Source organism: Neoarthrinium moseri (assembly GCF_022829205.1).
Source record: "Neoarthrinium moseri strain CBS 164.80 chromosome Unknown scaffold63_Wmoseri_CBS_16480, whole genome shotgun sequence".
NCBI classification, from domain to species: Eukaryota; Fungi; Ascomycota; class Sordariomycetes; order Amphisphaeriales; family Apiosporaceae; genus Neoarthrinium; species Neoarthrinium moseri.
In genome coordinates, this window is record NW_026055177.1 from 178,040 (window position 1) to 199,982 (window position 21,943).

A 21,943-nucleotide genomic window follows, 5' to 3' on the forward strand; every position below is an offset into this window, starting at 1 on the left:
ATCAGCGATAGGTATTCAAATGTCATTTCGGCTGTGAAGAAAGCCATATCATCTTCGAAACAAGAACTGTCATCGGAGTATTTTGACCTATTGCTCAGTTATTACTCTGCTCTAATGATTCCAGGGGTCACTCATTTTGGGAAGACATACCGCGTCCATGTGCTAGTTCTACATCAGTTGGAGCGCACGTAGCAATAAAGCCTGCAGCAGGTTCAATGGTCCAGCACAATGGCATCCCTAGAGAGCCAGATTCCAACGCACATGTAACGATTGAAAGCATTGTCTGAATCTATTATCTGCAACTATTCTCTCTCGACTACAGCTCCTTGACCTTCTCCTGCCTCCTCAGCGCGGCCGATATGCGCAGGGTAAAGACGTAGGCCAGCATGCAGGCCTCGAGGCTCAGCAGCCCGATCCACAGGGCGTCGAGGACGTGCACCTCGAGGCTCCAGGGCAGCACGCCCTCGAGGTGCCAGCGCAGCGGCCCGTAGGCGATCTGCATGAAGAGGAAGGCGACGAGTGTGTAGTAGGTGTACCAGTACGGCCTGTTTCCTCGGTCAGTCTCTGTTGCGGCGACGAGTGGCACTGTGGACTTTGGCTCGTGTAAGTGCATCGGAGGCAACCCCACCCGCTGAAGCTAGGTGTTGCTGCCAGAGGTAGAAGCCAGTGCGGTAGTAATGCAAAGGTAAGACAGCAGTATCATTGAGCCAAATACAGAAAAAGGGGAAAACATGTGATTGCAAAACGAAGCCTCATGAAGAATATTGAACGTACTTATTTTCCGGGGTGACCACAGTCCATCGCGGGCGCGGGTCGGCCCACGACTGCGACACCTGGACGGTAACGACGAGGCCGCTAGCGATAAAGACCCAGATGAAGATCATGCGCTGCAGGAGGCTGAGGTCCTGCGGGGGGAAGACGCTGTCCAACATCTCTGTATATCTCTTCTCTCCCTTCCTATGCACAAAATTCGTGGTCCTGCTCCTTATGAATACCGACTCAGGCGGGCTTCTGGCGAATCGAACACGCTGTTCAGTTTGCACCCTGGGCCGAGGGCAATGCCGAGCTGAGCGGGCGAAGCGAGTTGAGGCGCGTGGGCGGGCGTTACAGCGCAGCAGCAGGTCCGTTTTGGGGGTGGTGGGAGGGGTGTGTGTGGTGATGGGCCAGGCAGGCTGGAATCCGGGGAAAAGCTTCAGGTTACTGACAAGGGCAATCGCAGTGCTGAGAGGGGAAGGCTACCTGGATGCAGTCTGGTAATATGGGGGAAGTCAATCAATTGGGGGAAAATGGCCTGGCTTCAGAGAAGAACGTGGTATGCTATTTATTGGGCTCTCTATTCCGGGCACGTTCTCTTTTCATGTCGTGGTGGCATCTTCTCGCTTCGCCTCTCCTGTCTCCCCGGTTCGCTGAGCCGTCTCTCCGGCGCTCAATTGGGGCCTCTCCCCCGCAGACTACATCCCCAGTCGTGGAAAATTGCAGGTGACATGGGGGATGCTGGATTTGAGGCGTCCCCAGCTAGGCCGGGTTCGATCTCCTTTTGATGAGGGCGGGTCGAGAATGAGGCTCAGAGTGCAGGTGTATTATAGATGCTTCGTTTTGAAGAGGGGATGTTGAAGCTTGTGTATGTACATATATAATATACAGAATTACCATGTCCGTCATGAAAAATCAAGCCGCGTGAGTCGTGATGTCTACTCATCCAGGCCGAGGCCAAGGCCAAAGTGCCGTAAAGCCCGTCGCAATTGTGTACAGCCTTTTTAAATCATGCCAAACTCCGTTCTCCCTGATAATGCGGCCCAAGTCGGTTTCTCCTTTTACGTACGGCCCTCTGCACGCGCTGTATTGCTCATGATGAGCCAATCTCACGAGGTTCGAGCCTGTCGGCGCGCCTCCCACTTCTCCTGCTCGCGTACATCGCCGCCCGATGCCTTCCACCAGGTGTCGCAGCCCCATCTCATCAGTCGTTCGGCGGCCTGGGTGGGGGTAACGGCAGGTCGGACATCGAGGTAGAAGATAGGCTCGCCGGTCTCCTCGGTGCCGCCGGAGTAGTAGTCGATCACGTAGCGGATTTCCTTCTGCTGTCCGTTGATGTCGCGTGAGACGAACCAATCGTGGCGGTCGAAAGGAGGCTCGGTTCTGCGTGTTCGTATTAGTTCTCGTCCCTGGGGCCATATTCTGCGCGCGTGGTGAGCTTACCCAAACATGGCAGGATACAGCCAGCCCATGACCTGAATCATGGCGGCCTTGGGCGTCATTTCCTGGGGGCGACCCTGGAAGCGCATCAAGCTCGGGGACAAATCCTCGACCTCCTTCTCGTAGCCGTACTTCTTGGCCATCTTGTCAAAGTTCTGCTCGCCCTTGGAGCACAGCTGCCAGCCGCGCTTGAGACCGCCGGCGAAGCGCTTCTCCCACTCCATAATCTCGGCCCAGGCTCCCTCGTTCAAGAAGTTGTGGACGCTGACCATGCTCTCCACGGCCGTGACGTCGGTGTCCGAGTATCCCTTGCGCAGGAGCGCGTTGTACATCTGCTGGGGGGACGGGTACTCCCAGTTGCCGGCGCCATCGCCCCTGGGTATCGTCGAGGGTTCACGCTCGGTGGGCAGGTAATGCGACTGCTCCGGGGCGGGAGCTTGAGACAGGTCGCTGAACATCCAGTTGAGCGGGTTCAGCTTCGACAGGGTGGACTGAGGCTCGGGCTCGGCTTTCGCGGCCATCCTGGCTTCGTGAGGGACGGGACACGCTGAAGGCGGAGCGGCCGAGGCGTCGTGTTTGACGGGGCAAGCAGCAGGTCGAGAGGGAGGAGATGCTAGGGCTTCGGCGGTCTTCTTGTGCATGGGGCATTGGGGCTACATGGTTATTAGATACAGGAACACGAAGGGAAGAAGAACGGGCGATAGGCGATGAGGTGTATGGTGTCGTGACTTACAGGTGGTGATCGTCCGTCGGCGACGAAAGCATCATGTGCCGAAGGCTTCGTCTCGACCCTGCCGACGGGAGCATCTGCCCAAAACCAGCCCATTTTGTCTGTAGATGAGTTGAATATAATACAAGTGCGTGGGAGGAGGAGTAGCTAGCGACAGAGACTTCGCGCTGGGGTGAAGCTGCTCTGTCCGTAGAGTAGACGGGAGGATGCAGTATGCCCTCTCCTCGGTGTGATAAGAAAGATGCGACAACTTTTTGCCTGCGATAAAGACCCGGCAGGCCGGCGGCGCACGGGAAATGCAGAATTGGCCGTCGCTCATTCGCCGCCCTGCTGACGCGACCCGCCCAGCCGCTGGTTGGCTCTCCTTGCCCTCTGCTCTTAGCGTGTAAAGGGGGGTCCCAGCCCGCCTACTATGGTAAGAGGGCCCTGAGGTCCCGGAAGCGCCGCCCTGCTTTTCCTGCTAAGGCATGCCCAGCAGGCCCAGGTGCCCAGGTGCTGAGTTAGAGGAGTTAGCGCCCAGTGATCCCGATCCTGGGCAGCCAGCGGCATGGGCCGGCTCACGACGATTGAAGTACGTCACTGAATTTCGCGGTCCGTCTACTGCATCATTCCAGCACGTGTCGGCCCTTCGGAGGCACTGAACCGGTCAGACTCGTCGGAACCCCCGTCGCATTCCCTCTACCCAACGACTTTGAGGTTTATATCGCCGTCATGGAATAATGCGACTGCAAGCAATCGATAACTATAGTCTGGCCCCGTCGAGATGAGGTCGGTCTTGCTCTTTGGCCGCCTGTGCGCTCGCCGAGGCATTGCGAATGGGCCGAAGCCGCCGAACTTCACAGCCTGCACTAGATGGCAGTCGACATATAGACATGGCGGTTCGCAATGGAGGAATCCACGGCGGACAAGGTACACGCTGTACGCCACCGCCCAAGGCATCGCCCTCGGCACGGCCGCATTTGTGAAGCTGGCCGAGAAGGACAATGCGGGCACCGAAAAGACGTCCGAGGCGCGCATGCTCGAGGTGTCGCGCAAGGAGATCGAGAAGAACAAAGACGACACGAGCAGCAGCGCACTTACCCGACTTGGGCACAACATCATATACTACTTGGATGTATACCTGTGGGAGCCCCTGTGGACCGGCGTTCGTTTCTTACAACTGGCTGCAATATTCGTCCCCGTCATCATAACAGTCCCCGCCATCTGGATAGGGAACCGACAGCCTGATCGCGATAATGAGAGGTCCGGCACTTTATGGTGGTATGGCTTCTTAGTGCAGGCCATGGAGTGGGCAGGCCCGGCGTTCATCAAGGTAAGAGAGAAGCAGACGCCACAACTTCGACCAGGACACGGTTCGCTGACACTGACCATTCACAGCTTGGCCAATGGGCTGCCTCGCGGACAGACATCTTCCCAAACGAGATGTGCGACATCATGTCCAAGTTGCACTCTAATGCCCCTGCTCACTCAATGCACGCCACGAGGCGGACGCTTGAGGCTGCCTTCGAGGGGAGGAAGTTCGAGGACATTTTCGAGGAGTTCGACGAGACGCCCCTGGGCGTTGGAGCTATCGCACAGGTCTACAAGGCCAAGTTGAAGCCAGACTTGGCTGGGCCAGCCGACATTGACGTTTCGGACTCCAAAAGAAACCTCCGCCAAAACGTGCGCAAGAACGTAGACCCTATTTTGAAGAGCACGCCGGGGCGGGTGCCTTCGACATATGTGGCTATCAAGGTCTTGCACCCACGGGTTGAGAGGACTGTCCGCCGCGATCTGCGGATCATGGGCTTCTTTGCCTCCGCGCTGAACATGATCCCGACCATCGAGTGGCTCTCATTGCCAGATGAGGTCGCCCAGTTTGGAGAGATGATGAAGCTTCAACTGGATCTGCGCATTGAAGCAGCTAACCTTGCCAAATTCCGCAAAAACTTCAAGGACCGGACGACTGCATGGTTCCCCTTCCCATATCTCGAGTTCACGACACGAAATGTCTTGATCGAGGAGTTTGCTCAGGGCATCCCGCTGGCGGACTTTATGGAGAACGGAGGAGGCGTCTTCCAGAAGGAGATCGCCCAGGAAGGGCTAGACGCCTTCTTGCGCATGCTCCTGTTGGACAACTTTGTCCATGCCGACTTGCACCCCGGTAACATCATGGTCCGCTTTTACCAGGCAAAGCAGCCCAATATTCCCGGCCTCCGGCATCCTGGAAGGGATGCGCACAAGCCTCACCCGGAAGAACAAGAAGATGTCACGGAGCAGGTGTTGGCCCGTCTCCGCCCTTACCGCAAACGAAAGGACCCTGCGGCATGGGTGGCCGAGCTCAAGAAGATCGATGCCGAGGGATACCGCCCCCAACTGATCTTCATCGACACCGGCCTGGTGACGGAGCTCAACGCCACCAACCGGCGTAACTTCCTGGACCTGTTCCGGGCTGTGGCCGAGTTCGACGGCTACAAGGCTGGCCACCTGATGTGCGAGCGCTGCCGCCAACCCGATGCCGTGCTGGACAAGGAGGTCTTCGCCCTCAAGATGCAGCACCTGGTCCTCAACGTCAAGAGCAACACGCTGGCGCTCGGCAACGTCAAGATCGGCGACATATTGCAGGAGGTCCTGGGCATGGTCCGTGGCCACCACGTCCGCCTCGAAGGCGATTTTGTCAACGTTGTAATCAGCATCCTGCTTCTCGAGGGCATTGGCCGAACCCTCGACCCCAATGTTGACCTACTGAGCAGCAGTCTGCCCATCCTCAGAGAACTTGGAGCGCGAGGCGGTGCCGAGATGGTTAGAGGTGGTGACTTGCATATGCTCGTGGTCTGGGTTGGACTAGAGGCCAGACGGTTTATGCAGGCCAGCATCGAAGATGTAAGTAACACCTTTCCCAGTCGTTTGGTATACCACAGAAACGATGCCGCTAACACGTCTGTGTACAGGTCGAGAGGTGTGTGAAGTACGACTTACTGTCACCTAATGTGTAAACACCATGGAGAGCAAACATTTGTAGAGATAGATGTGCATATAACGGCGTTTAGACGCGAGTCCAACAGCTGTCAGTGGGCGGGACATAGAAGAAGACAAATCACCAAATATTCTCGGATGAGCGAGACCAATCCACGGGGAGACCATTTGCAGTTGTTGCCAAAATCATTCTGTGTCTTTTCCTGTACCATAACCATAATATTACCGTCGGGGTCGATCTCTCGCAAGGTATCGGTATCCTGGTTCTCACGGATTGCTGCCGCATCCAAATGACCAGAGATCACACTGCATCCTCGCCCCCTTAACTAGCTGTCGCACTCTGTTACCGAAGGAATAACGCATCGAAGTCCACAGATATCCCGCGCACTGCGGCAGCGCACTGTTGGGCTGTAGGTTGAGTTCCCAGTACTTCCTCTATGTCCTCAGGATCCAGGAACAAGACGCCCGATGTGGCGACGCCTATACCACATTCGCCGCGTAATTCCATCGTCTCCTGCTCTTTGGCGCGTTGAAAGAAAGGTGGGAGCGGGTGACCACGAATCCGCAACCTCGAGTAGACAAACCACCACAGCCATGCGTCCCGCGAGCCGTCGTCGCCTGGAACAGGAGCAGAAAAAGCAGCGGCGAGATCAGGTGTGCCATTTGCTCTCGTAAACATAGCACGCTGCTCCGGCCTGACCATGTAAACGGACGCAAACTCATACGCACGTGACGAGACATGTTCTTGACTGGGGCACTCTTGAAGACATCTGCGCACCAGCCGCGGGAAGAAGCATCTCACCCCCTCCTTTTCGTAAACGAGAGCACTCACACCGAAGTCTGGGTTTGTTCCACCTACGTCGGCGGCCGTTTGCAACAGAAATGCATGCATAGTGTGCATTTTTGACCACTCCCAGAACGGTACTCCCTGCCAGAATACATCCCAGGGACCTGAGAGATCGCGTACTTGATAGCAGTCGTCGCCCTTATTGTTGTGAAGCAAGTGGCCTAGCATGTCGTGGAGATAGATCGCTCTTGCGCAGCGAGTGATTGCCCTGTTAAAAGTCTCCAGCTTCACCCGCATGACTGTGAGCACTATTTTCGCTACCCCAGTAACACCGTGGTAATAGGCGTGAATGGCTTCCGCTTCTTGGAAAGAAAAGTGCGGGTTGGGCTGAGCCAGAACCCCACGCTGGTCCAAGTAGTCCCGGCAGAACTCTCTCATGTGCCTCATGTCGTCGATTGGCAAGTCCTTTTGGCTCGGAGGACGCCACTACCAGGTTAGCATCAGCGAGTGAACCAAGTGATGGAGTCGCAGTGCTCGCTTGTTGACTTACTCCTCGCGTGACAACCACGTAGTGTGCTACTATGATCTGGACAAGCTCCGGAGGGCAGTGAGTTCGGATGAGCTCGAATCCGATGAAGGGCTCCATGTCCTTGAACACGGCGTGAAAGGCCTTGCATGATAGCACTAGACATGGTATGTAGTTAGGTCGTACCTTGACCAGGATCTGTGCGCGAATCTCGGCGGGCAGTCGCTCGATCTGACTTTGGCCGGGCAATTTCTCTACAGCCGCGTCCGCCATGGATGCGTCCGCATCGCCGACTGGCTCTAGGTCCATGTTGGCGGAATGCAGAAGATGGTGATGCAGTCGCCGATGAGCTACTGCAATGTGATGAAATTAGTTGGTGGGAGATGGCAAGGCGCGTGAGAGGAAATTATGTACGTCCCCCACCTTAACAGGCGAGAAAGTGAATCGACCAAGATCTGAAATTTCTCACGTTGTCCAGGTTGCAGCTGTTTGTTCACAGGCTAGCCATTCAAATAATCGCGGGTTCACTTTTTCGACGACCTAGACCTTTGTGAGCTGTTGTTACCCGTTCAAACCGCGGGAAAGGGCCACACTTGCAACGCAAGAACATCTTTGAGTAGCCGTTCATTTATCGTCTACCTCAAGCACATATTTCCAATGTTTGTGACCGCCAGGCCTGTAGAAATGTCTGTATCAACCTGGAGAACTGGCGGCCTCGCGCTCCATTGTTACCATTGTCCAAGCACTACTTCGCATTGCCGACCAGGCATCCTGAACTACAACATTCTCCAAGCAAATGGAAGAAGGCTTAAGAATATCAATACTCGAAGCCATTGCATCAGCACCAGCTATATGGAGTCAAGCCCAGCGATAGTAATAGGCGTGAAGAAGCCCTATGACCGCGGTCTTCTTGATATGAAGTCCAACCCACACCAGCAACGCGTAATAAAACAGTCTGGATTTCAAGGGTGGGAGGGGACTAGTCATGGGGTGACGAAAAGGTCTTCAATATTGCAAGCCATAAAATATCTGTACAACTTATGAAGGACACTTGAGTATGCACCCGGCAACGCGCCTACGCGCTGACACATTAAGCCAACTTAGCCGTTAAATGTGAGACCGGTTTTGGAGTCCATAAGGCAAACGAGTAGCCAAGTATTCGGGTTCTGATCAACCCCCTGAGACCAGTTGCTCGACATTTAATCGACAGCAGTTACTCTCCCATCGATGTACCAATCCTCACCTGAAATGAGTGACGCCGCGTCTCTTCGGTGTCTAAACAAGTGGACTGAATCAGGACCAGCGTTTCGAAATATCCCTGTCTCGTCTACTTCCACGCCACACTTCTCCGGGATAGCACTTACTATGACGGAGTGGTCGTCTGCCCACTTCTGACACGTAACAAAGTGAGCAGAACTCCCCGCGTCAAAATGGGGGAAAACCACAGCGCCGTTCAAGAGGTCTAAGCCCTGCGTATCCTCCAAAGTATACTCGTTTTCGTCTAGACCTCCGTTCTTGACGTCGCAAATGGCGATATCTGCGCCAAGCAGGATTGCGCCTGCACTCCCACCATACACTTTGCCTCCACCTTTCAGAAAACTTGCCACTGCTGTAAAAAAGCCGTTCTGTTGCACCCATTGCAGTAAACTGAGTGTATTACCACCGGGTATCACCAAGACGTCGGCTTGTTCGAGCCCGAAGCGTGGACCTCTGTCCCCAAGCTGGATATAGAAATGTCCACGCTGGGACAGAGCCGAGCTCACCCAGTCCATTACCCTTCGTATCCTATTAGAAGGTTGAGCGAAGGACCAAACAGTAATCCGCTGCCCTGACTGGAAGACCAGGTCCCATGACCTGGCTTCGTCCACTTCCGAGCCTCCACCGCCCAAGTACAGCATCTTTGAGTGTGAATTCTTAATAGCGGACTGGAACTCGAGAATAGCAGTGAAGAATGATTCCATCAAGAAAAACAAGCGATATTCTGAGGGTAAGCGCGGGGCCATTTAGACCGTCCCCATTATAACGCTTCAGCCCCTGGGTACTGAACCCGAGGTTCTGGCTAATATTCCCTGAGAGGCAAAGGAATCAAGCCCCTGGTGTGGTTACATGAAAATTAATTACGGAGACAGGCACGTGATTCTGAGTAAAAGTGCTTAGAGGATTTAATAAGACCATCATTAGTCCCTTCAATGACTATCTGATGAGTAATGCAACATTGGATCTTAGATGCCTCATCATCGCCCGTTCAAACCTGCCATACAAGACGTTCGCCAAACTTCGTCTTCTTTCATTAATAATATTCGTGTCTGCTAAGATCGCTCGTGTAGCCCACGATTCATCACTTAGGCATCCTTGACCTCCTGGTGCTCTACATCGTGATCAAGCTCCATCTGCTTGCTCTTGCTTGGGCCATCGAAGATCAGGGCAACATCCTCCAGAGATGGACCCTTGGTCTCCGGGAAAAGAACCCACACACCAGCAAACTCGATGACGACCCAGATGACGAAGACGATGTAGAGGCGCCACTGGATGCTCTCCAAACCCACTGGCACCGCGAAGGTTGATAGGATCATGAAGCAGAACTGCACAAAGTAGAAGAAAGAGATTCCCCTGGTGCGCAAGTGGAATGGCAGGATCTCGGGGATGTAGAGACCCAAGTTACCGTTGAAACCGAAGTTGTACGCCGGAGAGAACAGGTATAGGAAAACAACGACCGAGTATCCAGCAGCCTTGTTGGAGTTGTCCTTGGCAAATTCTGCGCTACCTGCCGTAATGCAGATGACCACGATCCACATGAACACAAGAGACCACAAGAACATGGTCCTACGTCCAAGCCGGGCTGGCAGCGTGGCAAAGTAGATGGCGGAGAACCACGAGACCATCTGAGAGGTGGCATTGATCAAGGTCTGTTGGAGGTCCGACTTCAAGCCGACGGACGAGAGAATGGGCGACAAGTAGTAAGAGACGAAAGCGTTGCCAGACATCTGGGAGCAGATCGCCGCCCATATCATGATCATGGTTCTCTTCCGGTTGCCAGGCCCGGTCATCAGCTCCCGCAGGAACCCAAAGAAACTGGATTGAGCCACTGCCTTTTCGCCCTCGATCGTGGTGGTGATCTCTTGGTACTCAAACTTCACAACAGGGTCTTCAGGGTTCCCCTCGCCATGATATTTGACGAGCATAGCCAGCGCCTCTTCATGGCGACCCTTGCTCACAAGCCATCGTGGAGACTCGGGAACGAACCAGATAAAGATGATCTGGATCAAGGAAGGAAGGCCCTGCAGAGCTGAAGGAATTCGCCAGGACGCGTCGCCGTCAATGCGGAACGTGCCGAAAGTACACCAAGCAGCTGCGATCGAGCCAACCGAGTAGAAAGTCAGGAACAAAGCTGTAGCCGTACTTCTCTGCGTCGGGTAGGCGATCTCGGTGATGTAAGGCGCTCCGACACCGGCAACAATCACACTTCCGGCTCCAATGAAAACACGGGCAATAGTGAACATGGCGATATCCTTTGCACCTGCTTGAAGGGCAGCACCGAGACAAGTGATCACGGCACCAAGGCAAATGCCAATCCTCCTTCCCCAACGGTCGGCGGCGGGGGCGATAAGGAAGACTCCTACTAGGCCACCGAGAGGGTACGCAGCATTGAAGACGCCGAGTGTTGCTCCCTTGGGGGTGCCAAAATAGGACTGCCAGTGCGAGACAGATTGGAGACCGTTCATCATGGAGCCGTCGAAACTGAGAACCCGCAATGTTAGCTGCCAAGCATCGAGAAGAGCGGATATGGTACGGCGGCATGTCCAGCTGCTTACCCTTGACAGAAAATCGACAAGAGAGGGATGATCATCCAAAGGTTCATGGACCTAAGGTTCTTGTAGCGCCACCATCGCGAGACATCGATAGTCGACACCGGCACCTCGGGCGCTGCCTCCAAGGGTTTGGATTGAGCGTGTGGGATGTTGTCTTGTATGCCCATTGTGAAGGTATACTACAAGATTGATAAAACTAATGGAGAAGCAGCAGCTCAGCCAGGTAGTTAGCCTATGGTTGAAGATGCGAGTAACGAACGGCCGATCTTTCCTTGGGAGGCAATTGTCGAATATTTATAACAGAGGGTAGCATAAGGTATCATTCAAAAGAATTGCACCGACTCATCGTAACATGTCGCCCTTGGCAGGTGGTCTTCACTAGCTTCCAGTAGCCTGGGGTCTGGGGTAGTCTCCAGCTTCGCGGCCGAGGGTGGAGGCGGGGATGTTACGACCACGGGAGGCACAAACAGTGGGTCTGGCCACACGACCAGCCAACATCAACCAGCTGGGGAAGATTGTTTTTTTTCTTGAGTTGCTCCAGGTCGTTGACTGGTTTGCGGTCTGGAGTATCCCCAGGGGGCAAGCCGACTATCTCCCCCAGAAGCGGCTTTGTGGGGTACCCACTAGGCAACTTCTAGTATGAACAGGGGTTGGTACCAATTTCCGAAGTACAGGTACATCAAGAGTGGACTGCAGGTAGGTGCTCGGCTCGCTCCAGAATGCCGACATAGAGTCTTGCAAAGGTAGCAACAGGCTCTGCTCGGTTCTATTTGTCCCGGGGATTGTTTCTCGGCTTTGTGCTAAGCAAATGGCTTGAATCACTATTGCTAGTTTTCGAGCTGGAACCAGCAAGAGTATCACGTCCTTCGGCAACCTCGGTCATACAAGGCCGCAAGGTCGGCCAAGTTGACCGCGTTGCATTAATTAATGTATTCATGCAGGGTTTAGTACAATTCTGATTTGGTTGCTTCGCTTCGTTTCTGTCGGTAGATGATATTACTTGACATGTTAGCCATGTCACATGGCCTGCCATGTTTTGCATATGCACCTCAGCGCCCAGATCGGTGGGAAGACCAGGGACTCGTCAGCGTGTATACTAGCTGCGAAAGGAATAGTCCAGTCCAAAGCGCCGGTGCCGTTTGGGACCTGATTCGGAGCATCGACTGTATAATTCCAAGGGATAAGCGCCGAGGCGCGTACTGCATCGTCGTTTGGGTAGTACAATGTCTACATTTCAGTGTGAGCGAGACCAACGACGAGTTCTGAGGGGCATTTTCGGTGTAGTGTAAATCAAATTTCATCAAATTTATCATACGCTACTAATCGGTATCATGGGGTTCCTTCAAGTAAAGTACCTGACTGCACAACGAAAGTGTAGTCTGACGCACTATCCACAACCCGCAGAGGCTGTGATGGCAGCTTGACGTGGATAGGTATCAGCTTGGGTTCCTGCAACTCTAGTCTCAGGGTTATCTTTATTACACCCTCCGCGTTAGTGACCCAGGAAACATGGACAAGACCTTCTGACTTGGCACCAACTTGACGGAGTGGGACTGTTGCCTCTATGGTTGAGAATAAGTTCAACCTCGGGGAAAACTCGATCGATTCCCAACCTGGACTTGCTGGACGGACGCCTGCAACCTCGGCCATAAACTCGTAGATAGGCGCGCTTCCCCAGGCATGGCAGTCCGAGCGTTGAGAGACGCTATCTTCCTCCCACGTAGTCAGGCCCAACGCCAGCTGTTGCCGCCATGGATCCCAAAACTGATGAAATGTCTCATCGTAAATGTTTCCCCCAACAGCACTGAGGGCGCGTAGCGTGTAGAACGACATTGAAACCGAAGATCGAACCAATTGCTTGGCTGGCGCAGGCTCTAGGCTTTTACGCAAAATTGTTGCTGCCACACTTGCACTCGCGGCACCGCTGAGTACTGACCAGACTTGGTTCTGCTCGGAGTAGTCGATGTCCGCGATTGCGCTAGAGGCAAGACCGTCTGAGAAGAGCTCGCCATCAAAACAGTGATTGCGGACGGCGTCGATGATGTTACTCGCACGACCTAGATACTCTCCAGCGATACCCGGTCGTCCGAGAGATGTCACCAATGTCGCCGCATGCTTCAAGGTGTACGCATACAGGTTGTTCGTATATGTAGAGAACCCTGTCCGCTCAGCCGCAGGAGGAATGCCATATGGTCTCCACGCCTCAGCCCAGTCAACAAAGTTCCAGATGCCGGGTTGGGAATTCGACGCCACAAGTCCCAACTTCTGGTCTATGAGGCGGTGGAAGTATCCGAGGATTGCATCTACGGCTGGCAGCAATGGCTCCAGGAATGATTTATCGCCGTAAAACTTCATGTAGTCGTCGAGCATTAGGATCCAAAAGAGCGAGAAATGTGGGATGAACTGCGGCTTGTGCGATGGCGCACGACTGCAAGTCAGGCCTAAACGAGACTGAAATGAGTTGTGGATCTGTGTTATGGCTTGCCGTGCCAATCGATCGTCGCCCGATACGTAGTACGTAAACAGACATGAGCTCCTGGTGTCCATGGCATACTGGAGTTGCTCATAGAAGGGGCAATCTTCGTAGCAGTCATGCATGCAGTTGGACAAGGTCCGAACACTCGTTGACCACAACTGCTCTATGACTCCGTTGCCAGACGGAGTAGCCTTGAAAGATGCAAGTACCTCCAATGGGTAGTTTACTGCTTCAATTTCGATTCCTTCCAAGTCTAGCTCGCTGTCTCCAACATCAATCGACATTCGAAGGAACCGAAAAGTACGGAAATGAAATGGCATGAACGATTCTTCGGATTGGTCCTCGGCGCTTTCCGCTGCAGTGATCCCTCCAAAGTGATAACGGTCTTGCGGACCATACAAGGACTTGCTATAGTCACAGCGGTGACCTTTGCGTCTCAAGTATGGCACCAGGGTAGGTTCGTCCTCGTAGCTCTCCGAATATGTGACATTCAAGACGCTTCCTGCTGTACGTGGGCGTTTAAAACGAAGACGGACAAACGCGGTAGTGTGTTGAGCCATCTCAACGTCGAAGTGATGGCTACTGTGCGGCGACAGAGTCAAGCTTTGACCCGAGTTTTGACTGCCAGGTGCGCGAAGTAGCACGGACTCCCAGTTCAAAAGAGACTGATTACTCTGCACATGATGGACCGCCGAGGCATAAGCCGCCTCACGCTTCATTGGCGGGATGATTCGTGGAGAGAGATGCCATGGTGTTGCATTTCCTGTAGAAGTCATAAATTCGTGAACCTTCGCCGGAACCCATTCCAAAAGGCGACGTTGAGATTTGTCGACATATTCATAGATGTGGAGAAAGTCATCTTCTGGCTCATCTATTCTGAGAATACTCGTCTCATCAATGGCTGTGCTCCAGTGAGTACTGCTTTTAAGGCTGTCATGCCATGAGCTTTGAGCGTCGGCGATCGTGACTCGCAAGCCGCCCAAAGGCAGCCGGGGGAAGGACGTCGCGTAGGGGCTAGCATAGAAGAATCGCAGAACTATGACCAAAATTTCATTGGTCCCGGTCCGCAGGTAGGGGCCGACGTCGACCTCATCAACGAACCAGAGGCTCGGGTCGCCTTTTACTGGCCCGAACGAGGCGAGCTGCCCATTCACGTACAGTTTGTATCGCGTATCGGCTGTGATCCCAATGACGAGTGAAGGAGGCGGCGAACTATCGACAATCAACTGATTTCTGAAGTGGACGAACAGCCCGGCCGTATCTGTGCGCTCCTCTGTGAAGTTAGGGTGCCACATCCAAGTGGCGTCAACCTGGGGTTGTGCCATGGCCTGCAAAAGTAGACTCGAACTGCCTAGTTGACAGGGTTCGGGGGAAAGAAGACGAGGAAGAAGGCGGCATGAGCACGCTTTACCGCGGCGGTCAACGTGTGCAATTTCAGCAATATAGTTGTAGCTCTAGTCCTCGGTAATGTGAGCTTGGCCGACCGAATCTTCGGAACCTCGTCCTAGTGATGACTACCATCCCGACAGCCACCATGTCGCTCGGTACAAGATTCACTGCATTGTTCGGAGTAGTGATCGCCGAGGACGAAGCCATTCTGACCTGGATCTGGCCGAGAACGACACTCACAGCTCGGGTGCTCCCGTATTCGCATTTGCAGGGATGGTTTCCGAGCTGCTGGCAACGTCCGAGGCGCTAACCAGGTACTTGCGGAGGCAGTATTGTGACTTGTGTGGGCCCTCTGGAGAATCCCCAGCTTCCTCCCCACAACAAGCAAGGGCATGTCTTGGCATAGCTTCGTTGTAATGTCAATCATCATCGACCACGAGCCACGCACCTCGAAACTAGCTGATTAGGTAGTGAATTCCGGGGTAATTCTGGGATAGAGGCCGTTCTCTTGAGGATCCTCGGCGGGCTAGGCAGAACGCCGTGGCGATCTTGGGTTGGAGATCATCTGCTGCCTTTACCCGAGCTTAGCATGTATGCTACGACTACATAAACAACCCAGGGTAGCCGTTGGTGTTACTTATATAGCTCTGGGGATCACTCGCGAAGCAAGCAGGCACAATCCGATCGCGCCCTGCTCACCGTATGTTTTCGAGCAAGTAAACAACTCGTTTCTACCGGTTATCTCTCTCTAAGATGGCGGGTCTTCGTCTGTATTTGGGCGCCGCGGCCGCCGTTGCATCCCGCACACTAGCTGCTGTTACGGTCACGTACCCGGTTCCATCGACAACACCAAGTAACTCTGTGGAGCTCGATTCGGCGCCAGTGGGAGTCTCGTAAGTGGCCAGCAAGTCTTGATCTCGCGATTTGGTTGCTGAATGCGCGTTTGCATCGACCTGATAGGATGGAATTCTTCATGTGGCCGTCCTACATGACCAACATCAGCATTGCTACAGACTGTCTCAAGCATTTCGATGAGCTGTACGGCAAGAAAACACCAACCCGCATCGGTGGTACCACCCAAGACCGAGCGACCTACGACCCCGATTTCGATGGTTACGTCTCGTATCATGTGGACGATCCTTTGGACGCTCCGATGACTTTGACATACGGCCCAAAGTTTTTTGATCTGATTTGTACGTGAACAATAAGCTTTAGCTCACCTTGGTGTGCCACGTCGAGATATCGATAATTAACAATCAATCAAACATTCAGCGGCCTGGGGCGCAGAAACCACACTTGGTACGCCTTCGTATCTTGCAATATCTCGCGAACGCACCTTTTAACATTGTTACAGGATTCAACAGAGGTGACAATAACTTTACCAACACCATGGAGGCAGCATTGACTGCTCAGTCCAGGGCTGGAGAGTTTTTGTGGGCAATTGAATTAGGGAACGAGCCAGATTGTGAGTTACGAAGCTCTGCCAATGCGAGAAACCTACTCTGACTGGTAGCTGTTTGGGATGGGCAGTATACTACCTTTACTGGAACAAACCCGTGGCCACAGCTCCATGGAACGAAACACAGGAGGGTGCCAACGCGGCCCAGTGGGCGCAAGCTTTCATCGACTCTTGGGATGGGGAACAACCAATTCTCTCGGCTGGTGTCTATGGTGTACCACTTCCTCTCCAGCCAGGGTGGCCGAACATGATTTACCTGGTTTCAGAAGCCTACAACGAAACCGTAAAGGCCGGGACCAAGGTGTACTGTGCGCATGCGTACGCGCTGTCGAATGGCACGGACTTGCAGACCGAAATGAATCACGTCCGAACAGCCAGCGACATATCCCAGTTCAAGGACGATGTTGCCCTAGTCAATTCGATTGGCAGAGATCACATCATTGGTGAGTGGAACTAGAATATTCCCAAGGACGAGCCAGATCGGCCCACTTTTACAGAGTATTTGGAAAAGCTGACCCGCCTCACCACAGGCGAAGCGGGTTTCCATGGTCAAGACGTCGATATTGATGCCACACTCGGAGGTGCCGTCCAAATGGTGGACAAAACGTTGTTGGCTACATCAATCGGCCTCAAGCAAATTTACTACCACCAAGGCACTATAAATCAAGGTAATTCGCTCCGAGCATTCTCAGGTGCCCACTCGAGCTCATTGTATCATAGCCTACTTCAACTGGTGGTCAGACGACCAAGTGGAAGCGCCTTTCTATGGAGGCTACTTTGCCGCCCTTGCTCTCTCTGGAGGTGATCACATCATTGCGAGTGACAATGGGACCGATTCTTACGCCCAGTATATCATCTACAAAGATGGCTCGCCATTCAAAGCAGTCTTGGTCAACACTGACTACTACTCCGGCACCGGTGGCAGAAATCAGACAACCTTCACACTCACTGGTCTCTCTTGCTCGAAAACGGTCAAGACCCTCCGCATGACTGCTCCATCAAGTGACTATACCACGACAGCAGATACGTCTGTTGCACAACAACTGACCATCGGAGGTAAACAAGCCATTATTTCACGTGCATTATTTGGCTTTAATCTAACCTGATTGTAGGGCGATACTTCTCGAACACAGACTGTGCCGCCATCGGCGAAGAGCATTTCGAAGAAGTCAAAACATCTGGGGGCAAGGCTTCATTTACCGTTGGAGCGTCTGAGGCATTGATCGTATACTTGTAATGTGATGCAGATGATTCATTGTTCCTGATCTATCTGCCTCACATGCAACTGTTGAGCAAGATCTGCAAACAAACATGAGCCCACTTGTGGCCCAAATGATAGCTAGACTCTTGACTTTGTTGAAAATTGTCTTGAGGAAGGCGTACTTTAGTTAGACTCAGCATCTCGCCAAGTACTCTGGAATATCACCCAAATGTAACTAATTGAGGGTTCAATACCTCCTCCTCTTCCCTGCACCTTCATACACGTCTGCAAAGTCATTTAGTACAAACTTTGCGGAGTCAGAATACCAATAACACTGATAAGGGGCCATCGTCATCCTAATTAAGCAGGCTGCCCAGCGACTGTATAAACGAGGTAGTATCGTATGTTGGGGGGGGGGGGGGGGGGGGGAAACATGGCCGACATGGTCCACCACGTCTTTGTGTAGGTGTTCTGTATAGCTAGATGTAATGCGAGGCTCTAATACTCACTCTTTGTGGAACTGAGGCATGAATATTTATCGCTTCATAGTTGAGAAGTTAAGCCTAAAACTAGTACTACTTATCACTTAATCTAATTTTGGCTCAGTTGTACAGCACACTTCGGCCCGTCCCCGAATACGACTTTTGCGAACGTCGCGCTATCACTACGGTTTAAGTTAGGCCTCGCTAACTACTCTTTCACTAGGCGCAGACTAGAATGAACTCCACTGTCTCAATTAAGGATGGCTTCTCCATACCGTCTCTGAACATAGCTCGTTTTTCAGCCTTTGAACTGCTAACTACACAGTACAAGCTCTGTGGCGTATGCTCGGGCCCATCAAATGTGCTCTGAAGCTGAAGCCTAATGCATAAGTCAAGCTTAGTGCATTAGGATTACATAGCATACAGGATAATGTTTATTGTTCGCATGACTGGCTTGCCTCTGAGCGGCGACAGGTCTACATTGTGTGTTATGCGCTAGGCCAGGTCGGTATTCATTAGACCCATGATGGCAGAAAAAAGAAAAAAAAAAAGTAGGCATCGCATCTAGTATCTGCCGTACGCGAATACCATTTACGGAAACGCCATCTTTCAAAACGGACAGTAACGTGGTAATCATAGGGAAAAGCTTTCTCATCATGTGCGACAAGCCGACTACGTTGATCCCATGGATCAAGGGCGCAACGCCGGACAAGCCAGTCGGCCACGAACATCAATGCTCGGAAAAGGTGATAATTTGGACATAAAACTTGGGATGCTTTTTCATGGATATGTTCAACAGCCCGAAACCACCAGCCATAGACTAGTATATATTGCGCGGCAAAGGTACATGCCAGAAAGCCTTGTATATTACCAAGAAAAGATTGCCCAATATTAAGATCGCTAAACTCGGAATGTCCAGTTTGTGGTAGAAATGTTCCCCTGCTTGGGAGTGGTTTATTCAGGCGTGGTACGTCGCCGACAACGATAGGAACGTAACAGCAATCAGCATAAAGATGGAGAAAGCAGTGCAACAGGCACCAGTGGCCCCGGAGTATCTGCTAACAAGGTACTACTGGATACACCACTCACTATGCAGGAAGAAAACGGCTGGGATGATGTGGGAATAGATGTTGACCGACTCGTTGTGGATATACGACCAATTGCAGAAAGAAGTGTGAGATGAGCGTGAGATGGGCCGATGCTTATGGAAAATCTACTCTTTGGATTCACGTCGGAACCATTCCACCATCTCATCGAATGAGAGAAGAAACGGGCGTTCTGCCTTGGCAACCTTGGATGCTGTGTCGCTGATGGCTTCCGTTACCCGCCCTTTGTGCGCCTCTGGCTGCTTCGGAGGCGGAATTCGAAGACGGGTAGACGATGACATCTGGTGAGAGATGAGAATGTGATGTGGGGAGCCCGATATTGAGAGTAATTGGAAATATAAGACAAAGAAACTGGTTTGCTTCTTGCTTTATTTCTTGAACTTCTACCCTTTTCTTCAATTACTCTTTAGTTCTTACGTGCCGGCATCAAACCTGTTCATCCACGACTGACGCTCGAGATGAGGCAGAGGCAATACAGAGACACAAACGTATATAGGCCCTCAGGATTAGTCACCACTGTCGAAACTGCCGCCAAGGCCCGCGCGGAGAGAGTCCAGGATGCGAAGTTGGTCAACTCAGCTTTCAACCTAACCGATGCTGAGTTGACAACCAGCTATGACAAGGCCAGTGTGCTCCTCACTCGGTTCTGGGATGGGAAGGCCGGCCGTGCTCCAACGACTACGTGATAGTACTCCTTTGTGAGTCGCAAAATTGGTGTGCAAATATGTTTAAGTTGAAATGCTAACTAGGTTACAAAGGAGGAGCGTATTACCTACCCTGGGAGCTTCCAGCAAACCTCCCATAACCTGACATAATTGACCAAGATGATTTGTGTTGTCAAGACATTCAATATCTAACCCGGCAATCAAACATTCAATAGCTGTCAATATTCACTCCGTCAATAGAATTTGATAATTGTGTACCAACCATGTCCATAACGAATCTTGGCGATGGTTAGGAATAATCTAAAGGAATGAAAAGATCAGCGCAGCTCCTTCATCTATGGTCAGATCCTCTATTATTCACGGCGCTTTTGCTTTCAGGTGATAGTCTACCTAGGATCTGTCTGAAGGAACGTAGCATATCAACACTTCGCCAAAAGATTAAAGGCCATGTTGCCTCGAGGTGCCGAACCGTCATAGCATGCTCTATGTCCCATACGATGTCACGGTCGTTATCATTTGGCTATCTGGCTTTGTAAAGTATATACTTCAAGCTTCTAGAGAAACATGTTGCATGTCAGTGAACGCTACTTTCAAAACAATCTTCAATCGCTTCTGCAATGCAGTTGACTGGCATATTCTAGGTTCATTCCCAGACCTTAGTGAACCATATGATGTCCATTAGACGCATGGTGCCCGTTAGTTGCATGATGTCCCGTAGCCATGTGATGTCCATGGGCCATGTGACCTCCGCTGGCCATCTTGGTCGTTTCCTCTGCTTTCTTGACCCCTAAAGCCTCGGCTCGTGACTTGCTGTGGGGATCAAAGTAAGGGGCCTCCCCAATGCCTACGGCACGGTTGCCAGCCCGCTCACCAAGATTGAGATAGTCGAAGGTTGCCCGGTGGAAGGTGCTACGGTTGTCCCAGATTGCTATCATCATATTAGAGTCGTGTGTCTCTCACGATAGACTAGGAGATGCATACCAATGTCATTGGGGTTCCTCCATCTGAACCTGACCTGCAAATCATGGTTGTCCTGAATCATGCCGTAGAATTTCTTGAGGAGCTCGTCCGACTCATACTGGTTGACCTCGTTGATACGCTTCGAGAACTGACCGACAGAGTAGATACTCTTCCAGCCAGTCACCGGGTTCGTTCGTACAACAGGGTGGACTGCTGTCAGGGAACGACCGACGTTCAGGGGACTGCCTCTTTCACCCTCTTCAATCTGCTCGCCTTTGCGCTGCATGGCCATGAGCACGCAGTCGGCACGGCATGTCACAGTCAAGCCATCCACGAAGTCTTGATACGGCTTGGACAGACGGTTGTATAGCTCATAGCCTGATGCCCACAAAGTGTCACCGCCGGACTCAGGTAGCTTGTGGACACGCAGTGATGTATAGTCTGCCGGAACGGGTTCGAACTGAATGTCCGTGTGCCACTCAGCAGCGTCAAAACGGCGCTTGTCCATGTTCGGCATCTTCTCGAACATGTACTTGAAAGCTGTCGAGTTGACGTAACTGATGTGTCGGTCGCCCGTTCCGCCTTCTGGAACATGTGCCGGTGCAAGTGGGAAGATGTGAACCGATGAAGACTCAGGCTTGCCGACAGAGCGGCCCAGCCGGTTCACAAACTCCATTTGTAGTTCGTTGGTCAGGTTGTTCTGTGCACGGAAGAAGACAACACCGCGTTGAGAGACTGAATTTGGTCAGAGAATGGGCCCTGCTCAGGAAGATTGCTTCTAACTTACTAGTAATCGCGACATCGCGAAGAATCTCGTCCGCATTTTCAGCGTTCAAGAGATCATCGACAATGTTCACATTGGGATACTCGCGTCCAATCTCCGGCGTGGTTTCTTCGTACTTGAACTTGTCTAGGGCACCGCTAAACTTAGGCAGCCCCTGTTGGTGCTGGGTCTTCGCCATGATGTGCTCGAGATGATGGTGTTTGCAGATACTAACGACCAATACTGTGTGAAGGCAACTGTCTTGGAATGCTCTTACAGAACACGAAAACTATAGAAAAATTCTGTAGTGAAGAAAAAGCTAAACTTCAGTGTATCTTCACTCCCTATTATATTGGAAAGTAAATCGTACTGTGATGGTAGTAAAACTATGGACAACTATTACGGGATACCATGAGATATCCAGATGCACTTGCGCAAATCT

At 52.4% G+C, this 21,943-nt stretch overlaps 9 protein-coding genes across 9 annotated transcripts; 2 read left to right on the forward strand and 7 right to left on the reverse strand.

Annotated features, from left to right (window-relative positions):
• Positions 1 to 316: 316 nt before the first annotated feature.
• Positions 317 to 932, reverse strand: JN550_011142 (uncharacterized protein; the record flags this gene model as incomplete). The annotated part of the gene is made up of 2 exons (XM_049309476.1): positions 317 to 545; positions 775 to 932. The coding sequence occupies 2 exons, from the start codon at positions 930 to 932 to the stop codon at positions 317 to 319; spliced, it is 387 nt and encodes a 128-aa protein (XP_049166942.1).
• A 930-nt stretch (positions 933 to 1,862) lies between these two features.
• JN550_011143 (uncharacterized protein) lies at positions 1,863 to 3,019 on the reverse strand (the record flags this gene model as incomplete). Its single annotated transcript, XM_049309477.1, has 3 exons — positions 1,863 to 2,136; positions 2,197 to 2,846; positions 2,927 to 3,019. The coding sequence occupies 3 exons, from the start codon at positions 3,017 to 3,019 to the stop codon at positions 1,863 to 1,865; spliced, it is 1,017 nt and encodes a 338-aa protein (XP_049166943.1).
• A 667-nt stretch (positions 3,020 to 3,686) lies between these two features.
• JN550_011144 (uncharacterized protein) lies at positions 3,687 to 5,898 on the forward strand (the record flags this gene model as incomplete). The annotated part of the gene is made up of 3 exons (XM_049309478.1): positions 3,687 to 4,235; positions 4,301 to 5,785; positions 5,854 to 5,898. 3 exons carry the CDS (start codon positions 3,687 to 3,689, stop codon positions 5,896 to 5,898), a joined length of 2,079 nt encoding a protein of 692 aa, XP_049166944.1.
• A 323-nt stretch (positions 5,899 to 6,221) lies between these two features.
• Positions 6,222 to 7,500, reverse strand: JN550_011145 (uncharacterized protein; the record flags this gene model as incomplete). The annotated part of the gene is made up of 2 exons (XM_049309479.1): positions 6,222 to 7,151; positions 7,216 to 7,500. 2 exons carry the CDS (start codon positions 7,498 to 7,500, stop codon positions 6,222 to 6,224), a joined length of 1,215 nt encoding a protein of 404 aa, XP_049166945.1.
• Positions 7,501 to 8,390: 890 nt separating this feature from the next.
• Positions 8,391 to 9,089, reverse strand: JN550_011146 (uncharacterized protein; the record flags this gene model as incomplete). The annotated part of the gene is made up of 1 exon (XM_049309480.1): positions 8,391 to 9,089. One exon carries the CDS (start codon positions 9,087 to 9,089, stop codon positions 8,391 to 8,393), a length of 699 nt encoding a protein of 232 aa, XP_049166946.1.
• Positions 9,090 to 9,533: 444 nt separating this feature from the next.
• Positions 9,534 to 11,167, reverse strand: JN550_011147 (uncharacterized protein; the record flags this gene model as incomplete). The annotated part of the gene is made up of 2 exons (XM_049309481.1): positions 9,534 to 10,929; positions 11,004 to 11,167. 2 exons carry the CDS (start codon positions 11,165 to 11,167, stop codon positions 9,534 to 9,536), a joined length of 1,560 nt encoding a protein of 519 aa, XP_049166947.1.
• Positions 11,168 to 12,329: 1,162 nt separating this feature from the next.
• On the reverse strand, positions 12,330 to 14,801 carry JN550_011148 (uncharacterized protein; the record flags this gene model as incomplete). Its single annotated transcript, XM_049309482.1, has 1 exon — positions 12,330 to 14,801. One exon carries the CDS (start codon positions 14,799 to 14,801, stop codon positions 12,330 to 12,332), a length of 2,472 nt encoding a protein of 823 aa, XP_049166948.1.
• Positions 14,802 to 15,618: 817 nt separating this feature from the next.
• Positions 15,619 to 17,561, forward strand: JN550_011149 (uncharacterized protein; the record flags this gene model as incomplete). Its single annotated transcript, XM_049309483.1, has 8 exons — positions 15,619 to 15,758; positions 15,826 to 16,058; positions 16,138 to 16,164; positions 16,220 to 16,330; positions 16,396 to 16,767; positions 16,855 to 16,992; positions 17,045 to 17,380; positions 17,437 to 17,561. 8 exons carry the CDS (start codon positions 15,619 to 15,621, stop codon positions 17,559 to 17,561), a joined length of 1,482 nt encoding a protein of 493 aa, XP_049166949.1.
• A 2,873-nt stretch (positions 17,562 to 20,434) lies between these two features.
• On the reverse strand, positions 20,435 to 21,700 carry JN550_011150 (uncharacterized protein; the record flags this gene model as incomplete). Its single annotated transcript, XM_049309484.1, has 3 exons — positions 20,435 to 20,706; positions 20,760 to 21,473; positions 21,526 to 21,700. 3 exons carry the CDS (start codon positions 21,698 to 21,700, stop codon positions 20,435 to 20,437), a joined length of 1,161 nt encoding a protein of 386 aa, XP_049166950.1.
• Positions 21,701 to 21,943: the final 243 nt, after the last annotated feature.